Source organism: Camellia sinensis, chromosome 5 (genome assembly GCF_055761805.1).
Source record: "Camellia sinensis isolate YWXY chromosome 5, ASM5576180v1, whole genome shotgun sequence".
Classification (NCBI taxonomy): domain Eukaryota; kingdom Viridiplantae; phylum Streptophyta; class Magnoliopsida; order Ericales; family Theaceae; genus Camellia; species Camellia sinensis.
The window spans coordinates 117,259,353-117,274,447 of record NC_138965.1 but is presented as its reverse complement, the minus strand read 5'-3'; the positions used below and the strand labels follow the sequence as shown (position 1 = coordinate 117,274,447).

General features: G+C 35.2%; 1 protein-coding gene across 12 annotated transcripts in view; it reads left to right on the top strand.

Moving 5' to 3' along the window:
- LOC114271213 (MADS-box protein SOC1) overlaps positions 1–15,095 on the top strand; it is an 88,325-nt gene that overhangs the window by 19,973 nt on the left and 53,257 nt on the right. For 7 of the 12 annotated variants that reach the window (XR_014330054.1, XM_082869648.1, XM_082869647.1 and 4 more), the window contains exons 3-9: positions 11,174–11,315; positions 12,071–12,132; positions 12,251–12,350; positions 12,445–12,486; positions 12,843–12,884; positions 14,038–14,181; positions 14,317–14,334. Coding sequence is in view for 11 of the 12 variants with exons in the window: in XM_082869648.1 (XP_082725774.1) it covers positions 11,174–11,315; positions 12,071–12,132; positions 12,251–12,350; positions 12,445–12,486; positions 12,843–12,884; positions 14,038–14,181; positions 14,317–14,334 (550 nt within the window). In the remaining variant the exon portion in view is untranslated. The remainder of the gene's footprint in view (positions 1–11,173; positions 11,316–12,070; positions 12,133–12,250; positions 12,351–12,444; positions 12,487–12,842; positions 12,885–14,037; positions 14,182–14,316; positions 14,335–15,095) is intronic. The other 5 variants (XM_082869650.1, XM_082869646.1, XM_082869651.1 and 2 more) reach the window with 4 other exon arrangements.

The following is a 15,095-nucleotide window of genomic DNA, read 5'->3' as shown; positions in this document are numbered from 1 at the left end:
CTGTGATTTGCCTCGGGTTGGCTTCGATTCCGCGGTGGTTAACAATGTAGCCAAGGAATTTGCCGGATCTGATGCCGAAGGCACATTTGGAAGCGTTCAGTTTCATTTTATATTTGCGAAGAATGCCAAATGTCTCTTCTAGATCAGCTAGATGAGTTCACTCTTCTTTGGACTTGACCACCATGTCATCGATGTACATTTCCATAGTACGGTCGGGTTGCTCCTTGAACATGGCAGTGACTAGTCTTTGGTAGGTTTTCCCCGCATTCTTCAGCCCAAAAGGTATAACCTTATAGTAATAGGTTCCTCTGGGGGTGAGGAATGCGGTTTTGTCTTGGTTTTTCGGATGCATGGCAATTTGATGGTAGCCTCTGTATGCATCCAGGAAGCTCATACGTTGATGATGTGCCGTTGCATCGATGAGTTGGTCAATTTTGGGAAGGGAAAAGCAATCCTTGGGACAAGCTTTGTTTAGGTTCGTGAAATCCACACAAACACGTCAAGTTCCATTTTTCTTCTTTACGACCACAGCATTTGACAGCCATGTAGGATAGGTCACTTCGCGGATTGCCCCGGCATCAAGTAACCGATCAACTTCTTCAACAACGGCAGCAGTGTGCTCCGCGGCTGACCGTTGACTTTTCTAGATAATCGGCTTACATTTGGGATCAACGTTCAAGCGGTGTTGAGACACAGATGGATCCACCCCTGGCATCTCATATGGTGACCGTGCAAATACATCAAGGTTGCCGAGTAAGAAGGAAATTAGCTCATACCTATCAACTTTATGAAGAACTTGTCAGCATTTCCATCAATTTCAACCCGATCTAGGGCTCCGGTTGCCTTTTCACTTGGGAGCCGCCTAACGTCGTCGAGGCTCTCTCAATCCGGCACCTCAATTGAATTCACTTCCAGCTCCCTTAGTGTTTTTGCGGCAAGAAGATAACGTGCTTGCGCCGATTTCTAGAAATCTCGAATTTGCTCAATGTCGCGTTCAGTTGGAAAGCGAAGTAGTTGATGATAGGTGCTTGGCACGGCCTGCATGGTATGCAGCCAAGTTCGTTCCATGATGAGATTATACGACGAAGGGAGCTTGACAACCAAAAATTCTACATCCACTGACCGAGAGCCTGCCCGAATTGGTAGTGTGATTTTGCCCAACGGATATTCCGGATTAGCGTTGAAGCCAAATAACGGATAATGAGCTGGAGACAGGTCCGACTCAGTGAGACCGAGTTTGACTAAGGTCTTGTAGTACATAACTTTTGAAGTGCTCCCCTGGTCAATGAGAACACGTTCAACCGTGAATCGGTTTACGCGTAGCTAGATGACCAAGGGATCAATGTGGGGGAGCGTTACGCCGGCCAAGTCAGAATCGTCGAAAGTAATACTCGGAGCTTCATGGGGCCGTTTCGCTGGTGTGATTTGCTTTTGGAGGTTAGGATGCAACTGAATTGTATGTATCACGGATGCTGTCGGCAAGCTATATATCATATGGATTACGCCGAGTGGGAGTGAATCTTGCCGTAAAGCAACTATTTTGGTTGAGTTGTTCTTTTGGACGTGTTGCTTAAGGCGACCGTCTTGTACCAACTCCTCAAGGTGATCTTTTAACGCATAACAACTGTCGATATCATGACCATGGTCTTTGTGATATTCGCACTGTCTATCCCGTCTCCTCGTGTCAGGAGGTCCCACCATCTTGGGTGGCCATTTGAAGAACGAAAGATGTTGAACTTTAGGCATAACCGTGCTGATCGGCTCTGACAACTCGGTATGTTTCTTATCCGCACACCTGATGCGTCTGCTATCCGAAGTTGTTCATTAGCCCAGTGTGAACATTGGTTATTTGATCGGCGCGAATCTCATCTTTTGTCTCGTTTAGCCCGATTCTGTGGTTCAGGGCTCCGTGATGGTACAAAATTTATCAGCTGAATGATCTTAGATGGGGTCGTCTTGTTGTCCTTGTGCCCGGCTTTAACCCGCAGGGCGTCATCCTCCACTTTGCAATATTCCTCGACTTTCTTCATTAGCGACCAGATTGTTTTGGGGGGCCTTCTGGTCAAGGAGCTACAGAGGGCACTATCAAAGCACTATCATGGAGTCATTGCAGGCATCATCTACGAGATTAAAGCATTCTTAATAGCGCACCGAATAAGCATATAGCGTTTCACCTGGTTGGATTTGCATTGCCCAGAGAGAATCGGCCTGCTTCGACTGGACCTCATTGGTGATGAACCTTGCCCTGAAGGATTTTTGGAGTTGATAGAAGCTCTTAATCGATGCCGGTTCTAATTTATAATACCATCTGACGGCCAATGGTCCCAAACTGGTCGAAAATGTTTGACACATGAGGGTCTCATCGTCTGCATGTAGCATCATGGCTTGCTTATAATGACAGATGTGATCAGTGGGGTCCGATTTTCCATCATATAGGGTGAACGATGAAGCTTTGAACTTTTTGGGTAATACTGCCTTTGCGATCCGTCGCACAAAGGGGTCATGTTGATCATCTTCGTCTGAATCATTTCTTCTTCGTTTATTCTGTGCACGCGGACTCCCTTCGCAAAAACTGGAGACTTCGACTCGTTCCTTCTTTTTGGATTCTGGGGATGACGAGTTAGAATCACTACCACTATCTTGTCTCTGAATTCGAGGTCGTCGACCATCCTTTCTCAGAAGTTGTCCCGGATCTGGGCGCGCGGCCTGTTGGGATTTTGCCACTTCCAAGGCCAAATCCTGTCGAAGGCGCTCGTTCTCAGCCATCATGTTTTCCAACCTCTGTTCGTTTTGCTTCGCCTGATCCATAATCGCTTGCATTGTCTCACGTGCTGATGTCGAGGGTGAGGTCTGGGCAACTGAGTCGAAGTTCAAGGCTCTACGTGCGGTAATGTTTTTTGGTCCAAGCATGTTGCTTGGAGTGGTATCAACTCGTGCCGTAAGGTTGTCAACGACTACCGGAGGATCTTCTGTCACGTCCGCCATAGATGTGCTGGAGTATTCCTACAGACGGCGCCAATTGTGGAGAAATGGTTTGGAAATACTCTTTGGATCCAATAGGACGCTTGAGATCCTCAGCTAATCACCTGAAAAGGAATGAACACTCCGGTTGTGGGTGCCGGAATTAGCACTCCGACGGATAAGTCAGTGTATACTCTCTTGGTTGCTTATATCTTAAGTTAAACTTGTTCTCACATGCCCTCTGTTAGCTGATGCTCTTCTTATTTATAGTCATCCTTGATGTTGATGGTTGGGCCCACCTTTCGTCCAATGGATAATCCCTCATTTGGCTAACTGTTCGTACTCGGCCAGGTCTACAGTTGATTCTTCAACCGATTTGGTTATTCGGCCTCTGTCCCTCCGGGATAGAGCCGTATAATACATAACTTGATTTCTTTCCTCAAGTTACTCGGCCTCCGTACATAATAGTCTTATTCGGCCCCCAAAATTATTATGATGTAATTTTTATTATCTTTAATGAAATAGTCATATATATGACATATAATAAATATATAAAATTAGATGTCGTGTTCTACACTTTTTGAAAATTGACGTATCTACTTGTCCGTGTCCTGTTATATATCCACATACATGCTTTCTTAGATGATAAATTTCCCCAATCACTTGTATTTATTGTAGAAATAATAAATAAATAAAAATTAGTATTAAATTTACCCTTTCTTAGATTTTTTATATATATTTATAGTGATGATGAATACTTCAATTATGGATGAAAGGGTTTTGGGTTTTTTAAGAATAAATCGTAAGGGCATGGGTTTTATTTTTACATAGTAGAAGAGTAATATTGAAAACTACAAGAATTTCTAACATTTTAATTAAGAGTTGTTAATTTTGTTTTGAAAAATTGATTGACATTATTAGATACATATATATTGCATTAATTGTTGCTAAACAAGTGTTACTAGAGCATTTGTTAGCATGACCAATTCATCAATAAAGTTCATTTTCTTTGTTGATAAAAAAAAAATGAAAAAATGAAAAAAATTTGGCAAATGATGGAATGGAGATTCACTTAGGAAATTAGCAATAGCAATCATTCCAAATAGGTTGTACTTTATTGGGATTTTCCAATAGTCTATCAAATGATATCAAAATGATTAAGTTACTTGGCTTTCAATGTATAATAAACTTGTTAATTAAGTTAATTGAAAATCAAGGGTGATTAGAAGGAGCGATAAATATCTTTTAGTGTTGGTAAAAATGAAAATTGGCAATGTTTTTGCTATAGGAAAGCCTTAGAAAACTTGGATTAAATTTAAGACAGCCTACTATCAAAATTGTAATAATGGGGTAATGGTTATGGAAAAGTTTCCTAGGTTATATAAAAGATAGAAGAAAATTTCTAAGACTTGAAGATGAATAAATGTCAGATTTGGCTGGAATTGCGAAAGGGCAAGTTTCAGAATTTTCATAATAGTAGTTGATGAAAAGTCTAGACAAAATCCAATTAGTGTTAAATGGTTCAATTGAAACCTAGTAGATGGATAAGGTTAGGTATGATTTATGTTTGAAAATTTGACTTCTTTATGTTGGGTGGTAAATTTGTCTTTTACAAAAATGTGTCATATTAAGTATATTTGCATAGGAATATGAAATGGTTATCTTGGGGTGTGACCTAGAATCTTCTATGCAGTCCTATATAAGGGACATGGTGACGTGATTATTATAAGCTAAGAGAGGAAAGATTAGTAACATAGAAAATATTTTGATTGTGCTCCAAGCCTATATTGAAAGAGTCTTCTACTGCTCCTATAGTTGTACATCTCCATACATATTTGCATCATTTACCATACATTTTTGTTTTTTATCTTCTGCCACCCCTAACAAATTTGGTATCAAAGCCAATATACAAGTCAAGATTACTTTCTGAACACCCCTAAAAAAAGTCAAGATTACTTTCTGAACACCCTCCAATTTTTTGAAACCTCCCAAATGTCTTGCCGAAACCATTTTTTAAAACAAGTCAAGAAATGTATCCATGATCCAAAATCAAATTCTTGGAGGCTAGTAAGTGTTATCCATTGATTGAAGAAGCAAAGCTAGTAGGCAAGAAACAAATCAGGAAACAAATCGGCTATCTCAGTGTCTTGTTTGGAACTTTTCATATCATAGTCAAACCATAGTGACCGTGTACGTAACCTTAGTTTTTTGTGAATCACATAAATCTCGTGTTCTTGTGTATGTGATTTACAATTCTTGTTTGTTGTTATTCTATGTTCATGTCTCACCAATCCTGATTAAGTGTTTTGTAATTTTTAACAATAAATTCCTCATCATCTTTCCTACTAGTTACCCCAGTAGGATTGCAAAATATCACTCAAACCGACAAAAGGTCTACACAAATTTTCTATAATTCGATTTTAAGGCTACATGATTCTCTTAATTCTGCTAAGGTTATGACTAAGGAACTATGTACTATTTTAATAAATAGAATGTTCAAAACATAACAAAGACTATATAAGACTAAAAACAACATTTGACATGTAATACAACTTATGAGCAACTACTATAGTTATGTAGTGAAGTTTAAAATTATCATAGTACTGTTATCTTTTGATAGGAATTTTCTCAAGGTTCAAATATTATTTTTTATTGTATTGATTTACTTTGGCAATAGGCTTACAACAATTTATATAGAGTGTCATAAATAAGATACATGAACAAAGAATCAAAAACCTAAACAACCTTCAAAGAACTAGGTACATGAATAGAATCTAGATAATGTATCTAATATTATGTATCTAACATTAGAGACATGAATACAAAGAATGCAATGTATCCAAAGTATCCAATGCATGGCATTAATTTTACAATCCCCCTTAATGCCATATTGTTGACACTCAAAACTTCTTACTTGGTACAACTTTGGTGAAGATGTCCATAACTTAATCTTCGGTCTTGCTTTGTTCTTTCGAATAGAGCCATATCCGAGTTGAACTTTGTTTTGAAAATCCACTTGACACCAATTATTTCTTTTTCTTCCCGTTTCTCCACTAACTCCCAAGTCTTGTTCTTCTCAAATACATGAATTTCATCTTCCATCGCTTTCTTCCATGCTTCATCTTTAATTGCCTCTTCAAAGTTGTCAAGTTCAATAATGCATAAATTGCATCTTGCATACACATCATTTACATTCCTCATTCTTCTTGGAGTTGAGCTTTGAGATGAAGAACTTGAACTCAAAGTTGGAGAAGATTTTGAACTAGCAATGGGTGACAATCTTTGTGGAGATTCAAATGCTTCAACATCTTCAATTTGTTGACTTTTTTGAATTTTCATTGGAAATAATGCCTTGATTTTGAACTTTCTTTTATTTCCAATCAAAAGATGCATTCTCACCAAAGAGAACATCTGTAGAAATAATCACTTTCTTCTTGTCCAAACTATATAGGCTATAGCCTTTAGATTTTGAGCTCTTTTATTTCCAATCAAAAGATGCATTCTCACCAAAGAGAACATCTGTAGAAATAATCACTTTCTTCTTGTCCAAACTATATAGTCTATAGCCTTTAGATTTTGAGCTATAACCCATAAAGATGCATTTTTTACTAGTGTCATCAAACTTATGCCTCGCTTCTTTTGGGACATGAGCATAACAAATGCAACCAAACACCTTCAAGTGATTCACCGATGGCTTCATTCCACTCCAAGCCTCAAATGGAGTTTAGTTTTCAAGAGCTTTTGTAGGACATCTATTTATCAAGTAAACCATCGTATACACAGCCTCAGCCCCAAAACGTTTTGGGTATATCCTTTTCATGTAGCATAGATTTGGACATCTCCACTATGGTTTTATTCTTCCTTTCTGCCACTCTATTTTGTTGTGGAGTGTACCCAATGGGAAGTTTCCTTTTCATGTCAATATCCTCACAAAATTTCATAAATTCATTTGAGTTGTATTCTCTGCCTCTTTTCAAAACTTTCATTAAGTAACTACTTTGCCTTTCCACAAGACTTTGAATTTTTTTAAGATAGAGAAAACTTCACTCTTGTCTCATAAAATACACCCAAGTTATTCTAGTAAATGATAAAGTACTTGTTACCTCCATAAGTTGGTGTATCCATGGGGCAGAACAACATCTGTATGAACAAGTCTAGGAAGCATGGATACAGATACGGATACAAGATACAAGTACGATACGATATGGATATGACGATACGGCAAAACTTAAAAACGAATGATGCGGGTGCGATGATGATATGTTCGTAAAAAAAAAATATAAAATAATTTTTAGTATGTAGTATTTATAAAATAAAACATAATGCAAGAGTACATTCATAAAATATTTAGTACTAAATTCCTTAATATCAAAAAGAGAATTTTATTTTCATCAAAGAGCAATCAATTAATAACCAGGCATACTGACAAAGAATTAACAACAAACAATAACAGAGGATTCGATCAAATATTCAAAGAAATTTAAAGAACAACAATAAGCTAACAAAATTAAGCAATAATAACAATAGCACTAAGTCATAATATCTAAAATTTAAAAATAAAATAAAACGACAATAGAAAGAAATTAAAAAATAGAAACGATGTGATTTTTTTAACACATGAGTGAATAGCCCTATATAGCAGAGCTAACAAGGTAGAAATTGGTTTATCACAAGGGAATAAATAATGACAATATAAGCTCCATAGAATATGAAGAGAGGTAGAGAGGAAGAAACAAGGAGAGAGCATTGCCCTTTGAAAAAATATAAATATAAAATAAGAAAAAAATTGAAAAAAAAAAATTAGATACTCATTTGGCGTGTTAAAATATAAAATATAAAAAATAAGAAAAAAATTAATTTGGATCCTTATTTGGCATATCCCTTGTGTATCCCTCACGTATCCTGTCGTATCTCTCAAGTATCCTTCGTGTATCTCTCCTATATCCAAAATTTTAAAAAATAAATCGGATACTTATTTGCCATATCCAATATGTATCGTGACATATTGAACTCGTATCTATATCTAATAAGTATCTGATACTTATACAACACCTTTTTTGGAGTATATGTGCTTCATAGGAACAAGTTCTATTGGTTCTTTTGCTCTCCATGCTTTCTTCTTTGGAAATGACTCCCAGTGATGCTTTCCAAGAGCACAACCTTCACAAACTTGTTGCACTTCTAAAATAGGCGGCAACGCTAAAACGATATTCTTTTGTTGTAGATTCTTTAAGCTATGAAAATTCAAGTGCCCAAATCTTCTGTGCCAAAACCATGAATTATCAACCAAATCTATCTTCAAGGCCACATTTTTGTTTTATCAAAAATGAGAGGAAAACTTCTATTCTTGTTCATCTTGATTTTTGTAACAACTTGACTTCTTCTTCATTTTTCATAAATCTTGCAAGAGTCTTCTTTAAAATGAACAAAGTACCCATGCTCCATAAGTTATTTAACACTTATCAAATTTGCTCCAAATTTGGAACTAGGAAAACATTGGAGATGTATTTGGTATCCATCTTGGTCTCTACGGCAATAGTACCATTTCTTTTTGTTTGGACTAAGCCGTCATTCCCCATTTTTACTTGAGAATTGAAGGAAGCATCCATCTTCACAAAAATGCTCTCATCTATGGCCATGTGATAACTACATCCACTATCAAGAAACCATGCATCATTCTTTTGTTCCAATGCCGAATGACAAGCATAGAACATGTGGCCTTCACTTTCTTGCTCCTTAGAGAAATTGGCTTGTTGATTGGTCTTTACTTGGCAATCCTTTTTGACATGCCTAAATTTGTTGCAATTGAAACATTGTGGCTTTCCTCGAAACCAACAATCTTTATCAACATGACTGTTTCAGTTACAAATTCCACACTTTTGTGAGTGGACTTTTCATTTTCCCTTCTTTGAGAATTATACCTTCCTCTTGTATTTCTTCCTCTTCCTCTTCCTCTTCCTTGGAAATTAGAAGTACCAACATTGAGCTTGGATTGAAAAGCACTTTCAATTGACTTTTCAAATTGGTTACTCAACCTTTGCTCAAATGTTTTAATTGAACCCATTAATTCTTCAATACTCAAATTAGTAAGATCTTTAGTTTCCTCAATGACAACAATAATAGGATTATATTTTTTCAACAAATTTATCAAAATTTTCTCAAGAACTCTTTGATTAGAAATATCATCCCTATAAATTTTCATTTGATTCACAAATATCATAACTCTAGAAAAGAAATATTTCAAAAATTCCATATCTCTTATCTTTAAATTTTTAAAATCTCTTTGTAATTATTGAAGTTTGATAGTTCTTACCTTCAAGTTGCCTCTATACTCTTTTTGAAGAATATCCCATGCCTCTTTTGCTTTTGTAGAATTGATAATCCTTGAAAAGATTGCTTTTGAAACTCCTTGTTGAATCAATAAGAGAGCCTTTGAATCCTTCTTCTTTTTTTTTTTTTTTTGATCAGCAAATGTTAGTTGTTAATTGTTAAATTAGCACCTATGGGAGAAAATCTCTCCACTCTCAGCAAAGCACTTAAGTGCTTGCACTCCTTTAATTCAACCCCCTTAAGGGGAATTGAACTCATGACCTCCTTGGGACTAAGTTCTAAGGAAGGCATGGTGGCCAACTAGGCTAGGCCTAGTTAGTTTGAATCGTTCTACCTTTGTTCTTTCAGTTGTCCCTTTTGAGCATTTGTCAAAGCTCCTCATCTTTGGGTTCATCAAATCCATTTTCAACTAGATCCAAAGACCCATATAAATAAAAAATAGTTCTCATTTTCAAAGACCAAAATCAAAGTTTTCACCATCAAAGGCAGGAATAGGCACATTTTGGTTGTTGGAATTCGCCATGGTAGTTGTCCTTTTTCGGGATTGTTTTCCCTTATCCGATCTCTACACCTAGCTTGTTCTTGACCCAACCAAGCTCTGATACCATTTTTGTTAGCTTTTGAGAAGAATTTTCTCAAGGAGGAATTATTATTTTTTATTGTATTGATCTTGTAGTGAGAGGGTCATAAATAAGATACATGAACAAGAACCATGAACCTAAACAACCTTAAAAAACTTGGTACATGAATATAATCTAGGCAATTTATCCAATATTATATATCTAACATTAGATACATGAATACAAATAATGCAATGTATCAAAAGTATCCAATGTATGGCATTAATTTTAACAAGTACAGCTAAGTAATAAAAACTACTTAATATGCCCAACACCATTATACCTTGTGAAATACAAAAAAATAAGATATTAAAGTCAAATTAACCATAAACATGATTATATAAAGCTATTGGCATACTCCGTATAAAGTTCTAGATTTGTCTGTTTTCTTCTTGGCTTGATTTAAAGCAAATTAGTTTAATTGTTGCTAAACGGGACTAAAATAATGAAGAATCATCAACTTTTATCATCTGTCATTATTTCTAGTTACTAACTTTAGTGTCACCTTATTTTGTAACGTGCTTCAGAAACTTTAATAATTTCTTTTAATGATCCATGAAAGTCCAGTTTATAACTATTCCTTGGTTAAAAGGCCAGCATGTAAAATCAGTTGTCAAATTCTTCACTGTATTATCTTTCCATTTCTGTTTTTGCAGATTGTCTTCAAATTTTTATTTAGGAAATATAACAGAGACTGTGTTGTGAGGTACCTTGAATTTTTACTATACACTTAAATTTACTGTACGGGGTTTTTTGAAGGAGGTGGGATTCCAAGTGCAACAGGCTTGGCCTGAAGTTTTTGCAATATTTATTGTTATTGTATTTTTCAGCTAGGGTTTAGTGTGAGATTGTGACAGCACTGTAGAGTGATAGAAGTGAGATTCAAATTTCTGTAATCTTTATTATGCATAGTGGATTTGATCTCCTCCCCTTTGTAGACTTAGACACATTGCCAAACCACATTTATCTTGTATTTAGTGTAATTATTTGTTTCTGTTTATTGTTTTTTAATTGGAACCTTTTATTTTTTGCATAACACTTCGAATGGCATGACAAATTTGATTGAAGAAACATTCTCAAATTCATAAAAACTGAGTAATTCAATGACTTGGTTATTGGCATTATGCTGCATTGGCCATTTCTTTAACGGCATATTCATCAAAAATATATATATATATATATATATATTATTTTCATCTTTATTATCATCCTTATGGTTTTGACTCTTTTGAGTTAATTCTTTTTGTTATTTGATAATTGAGGGTAAAAAGGGACAATGGAGTGACTTCATTCGTGTTGTGTTCAATTTCGAAATTACTCAGCACGCAGGAGACGATACAGCGCTATCAGAGGCATACAAAAGCTGTTCAAACTGACAACTCATCAGTGGAAGAAAACATGCAGGTTATACCCCCCCCCCCTCTCTCTCTCTCTCTCTGTGATTATACTAACTTCCTCTTCACAATTGTCGACAATTTTAGATAATTAACTGGAATAATTTTATTTATTTATTCATCTATTTTTACTTCATGTAACTTCAGTACTTATATTAAGACACATATATATAGCTTAATTTTGTCGCTCCATATTCATCAAATCACATGGCTGATGTCATTCTATTAAGGCATTTTTGCTGCCTTCCCTGGGGAAAGCTGATTTTATGTTGGAAAAAATAATCGACAATCTTCTAAAAGTTTTATGGTACATTTAGATGTTAGTAAAATGCATGAAAGTAGTTAATAAAATTGCATACGAATATGAAAAGTTCTTTTAAGAGTGCGATTCTGAAATATGTATCTAGAATGTCATATGAAGCAAGAGTTATTCTGATTTCTCAAAGGAGCTCTGCTCGATTTCTATAGCCATATATCTCCATTGATTCTTATGTGCGCTAACATTTTTTTTATGTAACGCTTCCACTGTCCAACAATTTGTTTTGTAGCTAACAAATGTTTTCATGTTGTGTTTGTTCGTTTGTTCTATCCTCCCTTTGGTAGAGCATTATTAATGAAGCAACTCTCTCTCTCTCCTTTTTGTCCATCCTCTTGTGGGAACCAATTAATCTTCTTTTTTTCTTTTTATCGGAAGATGAAACCTTATGTTAACTATTAAAACCTTACTAACTTAATTTTCTGGCAATTATTGATTCGGACTGGCAGCATTTGAAGCACGAGGCAGCAGACATGGCAAAGCAGATAGAGCTTCTTGAAGTTGCGAAAAGGTTGGATGGAAGGCCTAGCTAGTTCGAATTTGTTTGGCACACTAAACATATAAACTTTTTTTTTTTAATTTTAAATTTGAAGCACTTCTAAACTCTGAAATTGGAAAATATGTATTAGGAAACTCTTGGGAGAGGATCTGGGGTCATGCACCATGGAAGAACTGCAGCAAATTGAACAACAGTTGGAGCGGAGTGTAAGCAGAGTCCGGGCTAAAAAGGTTGTTATTATTATGTAGTACAAAATGTAATTATTTCCTAAAATTTTGTAATTACTTGGAAGTCTAATTTCTTTGATTATTGTCTGTGCTTCAGATGGAGGCTTTCATGGAACAGATTGATCAACTTAAGGAAAAGGTAAACTATTAAAATTTGTGATATTAGGTTGAGTGTAGCACGTTTTTCCACTAAAGTCATTTTTTACAACTGCTTCAAAATTTTGAAATACCACCTTTGTATGAGCTGATTATGTGTCCGATGACATTTCTAGTCGGATATGCACCCAACAAATATGCATAAATAGTCAAGCTACTAAATTCCATAAGACTTCCATTTTATGGATAACATGCTCTATATTAGTTTGTAAATACCATTTACCCTAAAAATATAAAATAATTATTTAAAAATTTGACTTTAGTTTGTAAATACCATTTTACTTAAATTATCTCACTAATTGCTGATGGTGTATGTCTTTTGGCTTCAATTTAATTTAGGAGAAAGTCCTAACAGCTGAAAATGCAAAGCTCTGTGAGAAGGTGATTCTCTCTTTCCCCCTTTTGGGCTTTATTTCTATTGTTGTTACCTTTCTTATTATTTTTTGAAATAGTTCTTGAGTTTTTTTTTTTTAGTTTAATGCTAAATATGATCTTTATTATTTTGTGATTACCCAAATTTCGATTGTTTGTTGTTTGTACTTTACATGCAACGCGATGTGATTTAATTATACGATATGTTTATTTTTATATTGCAATATATCTTCTAGGATTATTATGCGAATTGGTTTGCTTTATAATTTGCGGTTTTACTATATTCCAAGGTTGTGATCATATGGTATGGCAAAACCACTAACACATTTTTTAGAGTCGCATTTAAATATAAGAAAATGTTTTTTGAAGTTTTTGACAAAACAAATTAAGTGTAAATTTTGCAACTGCATCAGTCTTATAGACGTGTATATATTTTTTCTAGTATGGCTTATTACCGCGACAAGAATCAAACGAAGAGAGAGAAGTTGTGCCATACACAGAAAGCAGTGAGATTTCAGACGTAGAGACTGATCTATTTATCGGACCCCCAGAAGGGAGAATCAAGCGTGCTTCGCCTCAGAAGTAAACAACAACTTGCAATTGTGCAGCATACATATATCTACATATTTATGATCATAGTCATTTCCATATATTTTGTATGTCTAACTGTAAAATTGTTGCTGCCACTGAAGTATTTTGGCCTTGCTCAAGCAATAATGTGCTTTATATTGAGTGCAGCATTTTGCTCATTGCAACTTTAATCTATCTATGTATCTATGACATTGGATATGGTCCAAGAATAATACTGCAATATCATATCCTGATGTATATTTTGCAGCACTATGCTTCCTCAATAATTTTATTTTTATTTTATTTTTTTATTTTTATTTTTATTTTTATTTTTGTGTGGGAAGCATGCAAAAACATGTTGTAAATGGAATATATAGGTAAATTGCAACTAAATTTGATGGTTCATAGTTACATATATACAAGACAGCCACTAAATCATGGTTGATGGCATGGAAGAGACTTGATCGGGGTAGAATGTTTGAATTCTATTGATTGTGTCTTCGTTTTCTGTGTTTCTATACAATATATTAGCTATTTGATACAGAAATGTACTTTCAAGGATCTGAATACAGAGAAAGGTTTCTTCCAATAGGTTTCTTCATGTGCTTTTATTTCCCGAGGGAACAACAGCCAATGGAATACTTCTCATTTCTTTCCAACTTGGTGCATTTATCCCTGGATATCCTGTCCAGCCAGTGATTGTTCGCTGTCCCCATGTACACTTCGACCAATCCTGGTAGGAGTTTTCTTTACTTGAATCCAATTTGGTTTAAGCTTTTGAAATATCTTACCAAACTGCTTTGTATGGCCTGCCATTTTGTGTAGGGGAAATGTTACTTTGGTGATGCTCATGTTTAGAATGTTCATGCAGTTTCACAATTTCATGGAGGTATATTGTAGCTGAAGGAGTCCCCCATTGCCTCTGTGGCTGAGTGATTAATTTATGTATTTTTCTGTAGTTGCATATTCTGAAAATGTAGTTTAGCGTGTATTTGTTTTCTTGTTAGATTTCTGTATAATAAGGTCTGAGGTGGCAAATCATTTATAGTAATGCCCCAATTTGCCATATTTTTTTGGAAAATTAGTAAGCATATGAAATTATAAAAAGAAAAAAAAATCGAAAAAGTGCCCATATGATTCTCTTCGTGTTTTTCCTTATATTTCTTTGTCATGTTAATAATTTATATATATATATATATATATATATTTTGGTAAGTGAGGAAATATTATTAATAAAGATTTAGAGAGGCACCAAGGGAGTGCAACCTGTATGCAAAGGAATACCTATCTCGTCTATACATATAAAGCCTATTCAAAGGCCTGTACAAAATAAAAAAGTCGGTTCAAGGATGGATTGACCATCACTGAAATTAATTATACAAAAAAAGACCCTATGTCATCGATACATATAAAGCCTATTCAAAGGCCTCTACAAAGTAAAAAAGTTGGTTCAAGGATGGATTGACCATCACTGAAATTAACTATACAAAAAAAGACAATATTCTAGTCTTGATGCTCAAAATAGCTCTTCCCTTCCTTCAAAAGTTCTTCTATTCCGTTCCTCCCTTACTAACCACATTAATTCTACAGGAACCAAACACCAAGTCTTCTTCCTCCTCTCACTCAAGCTCCTTTGACCTGTCCATGAAC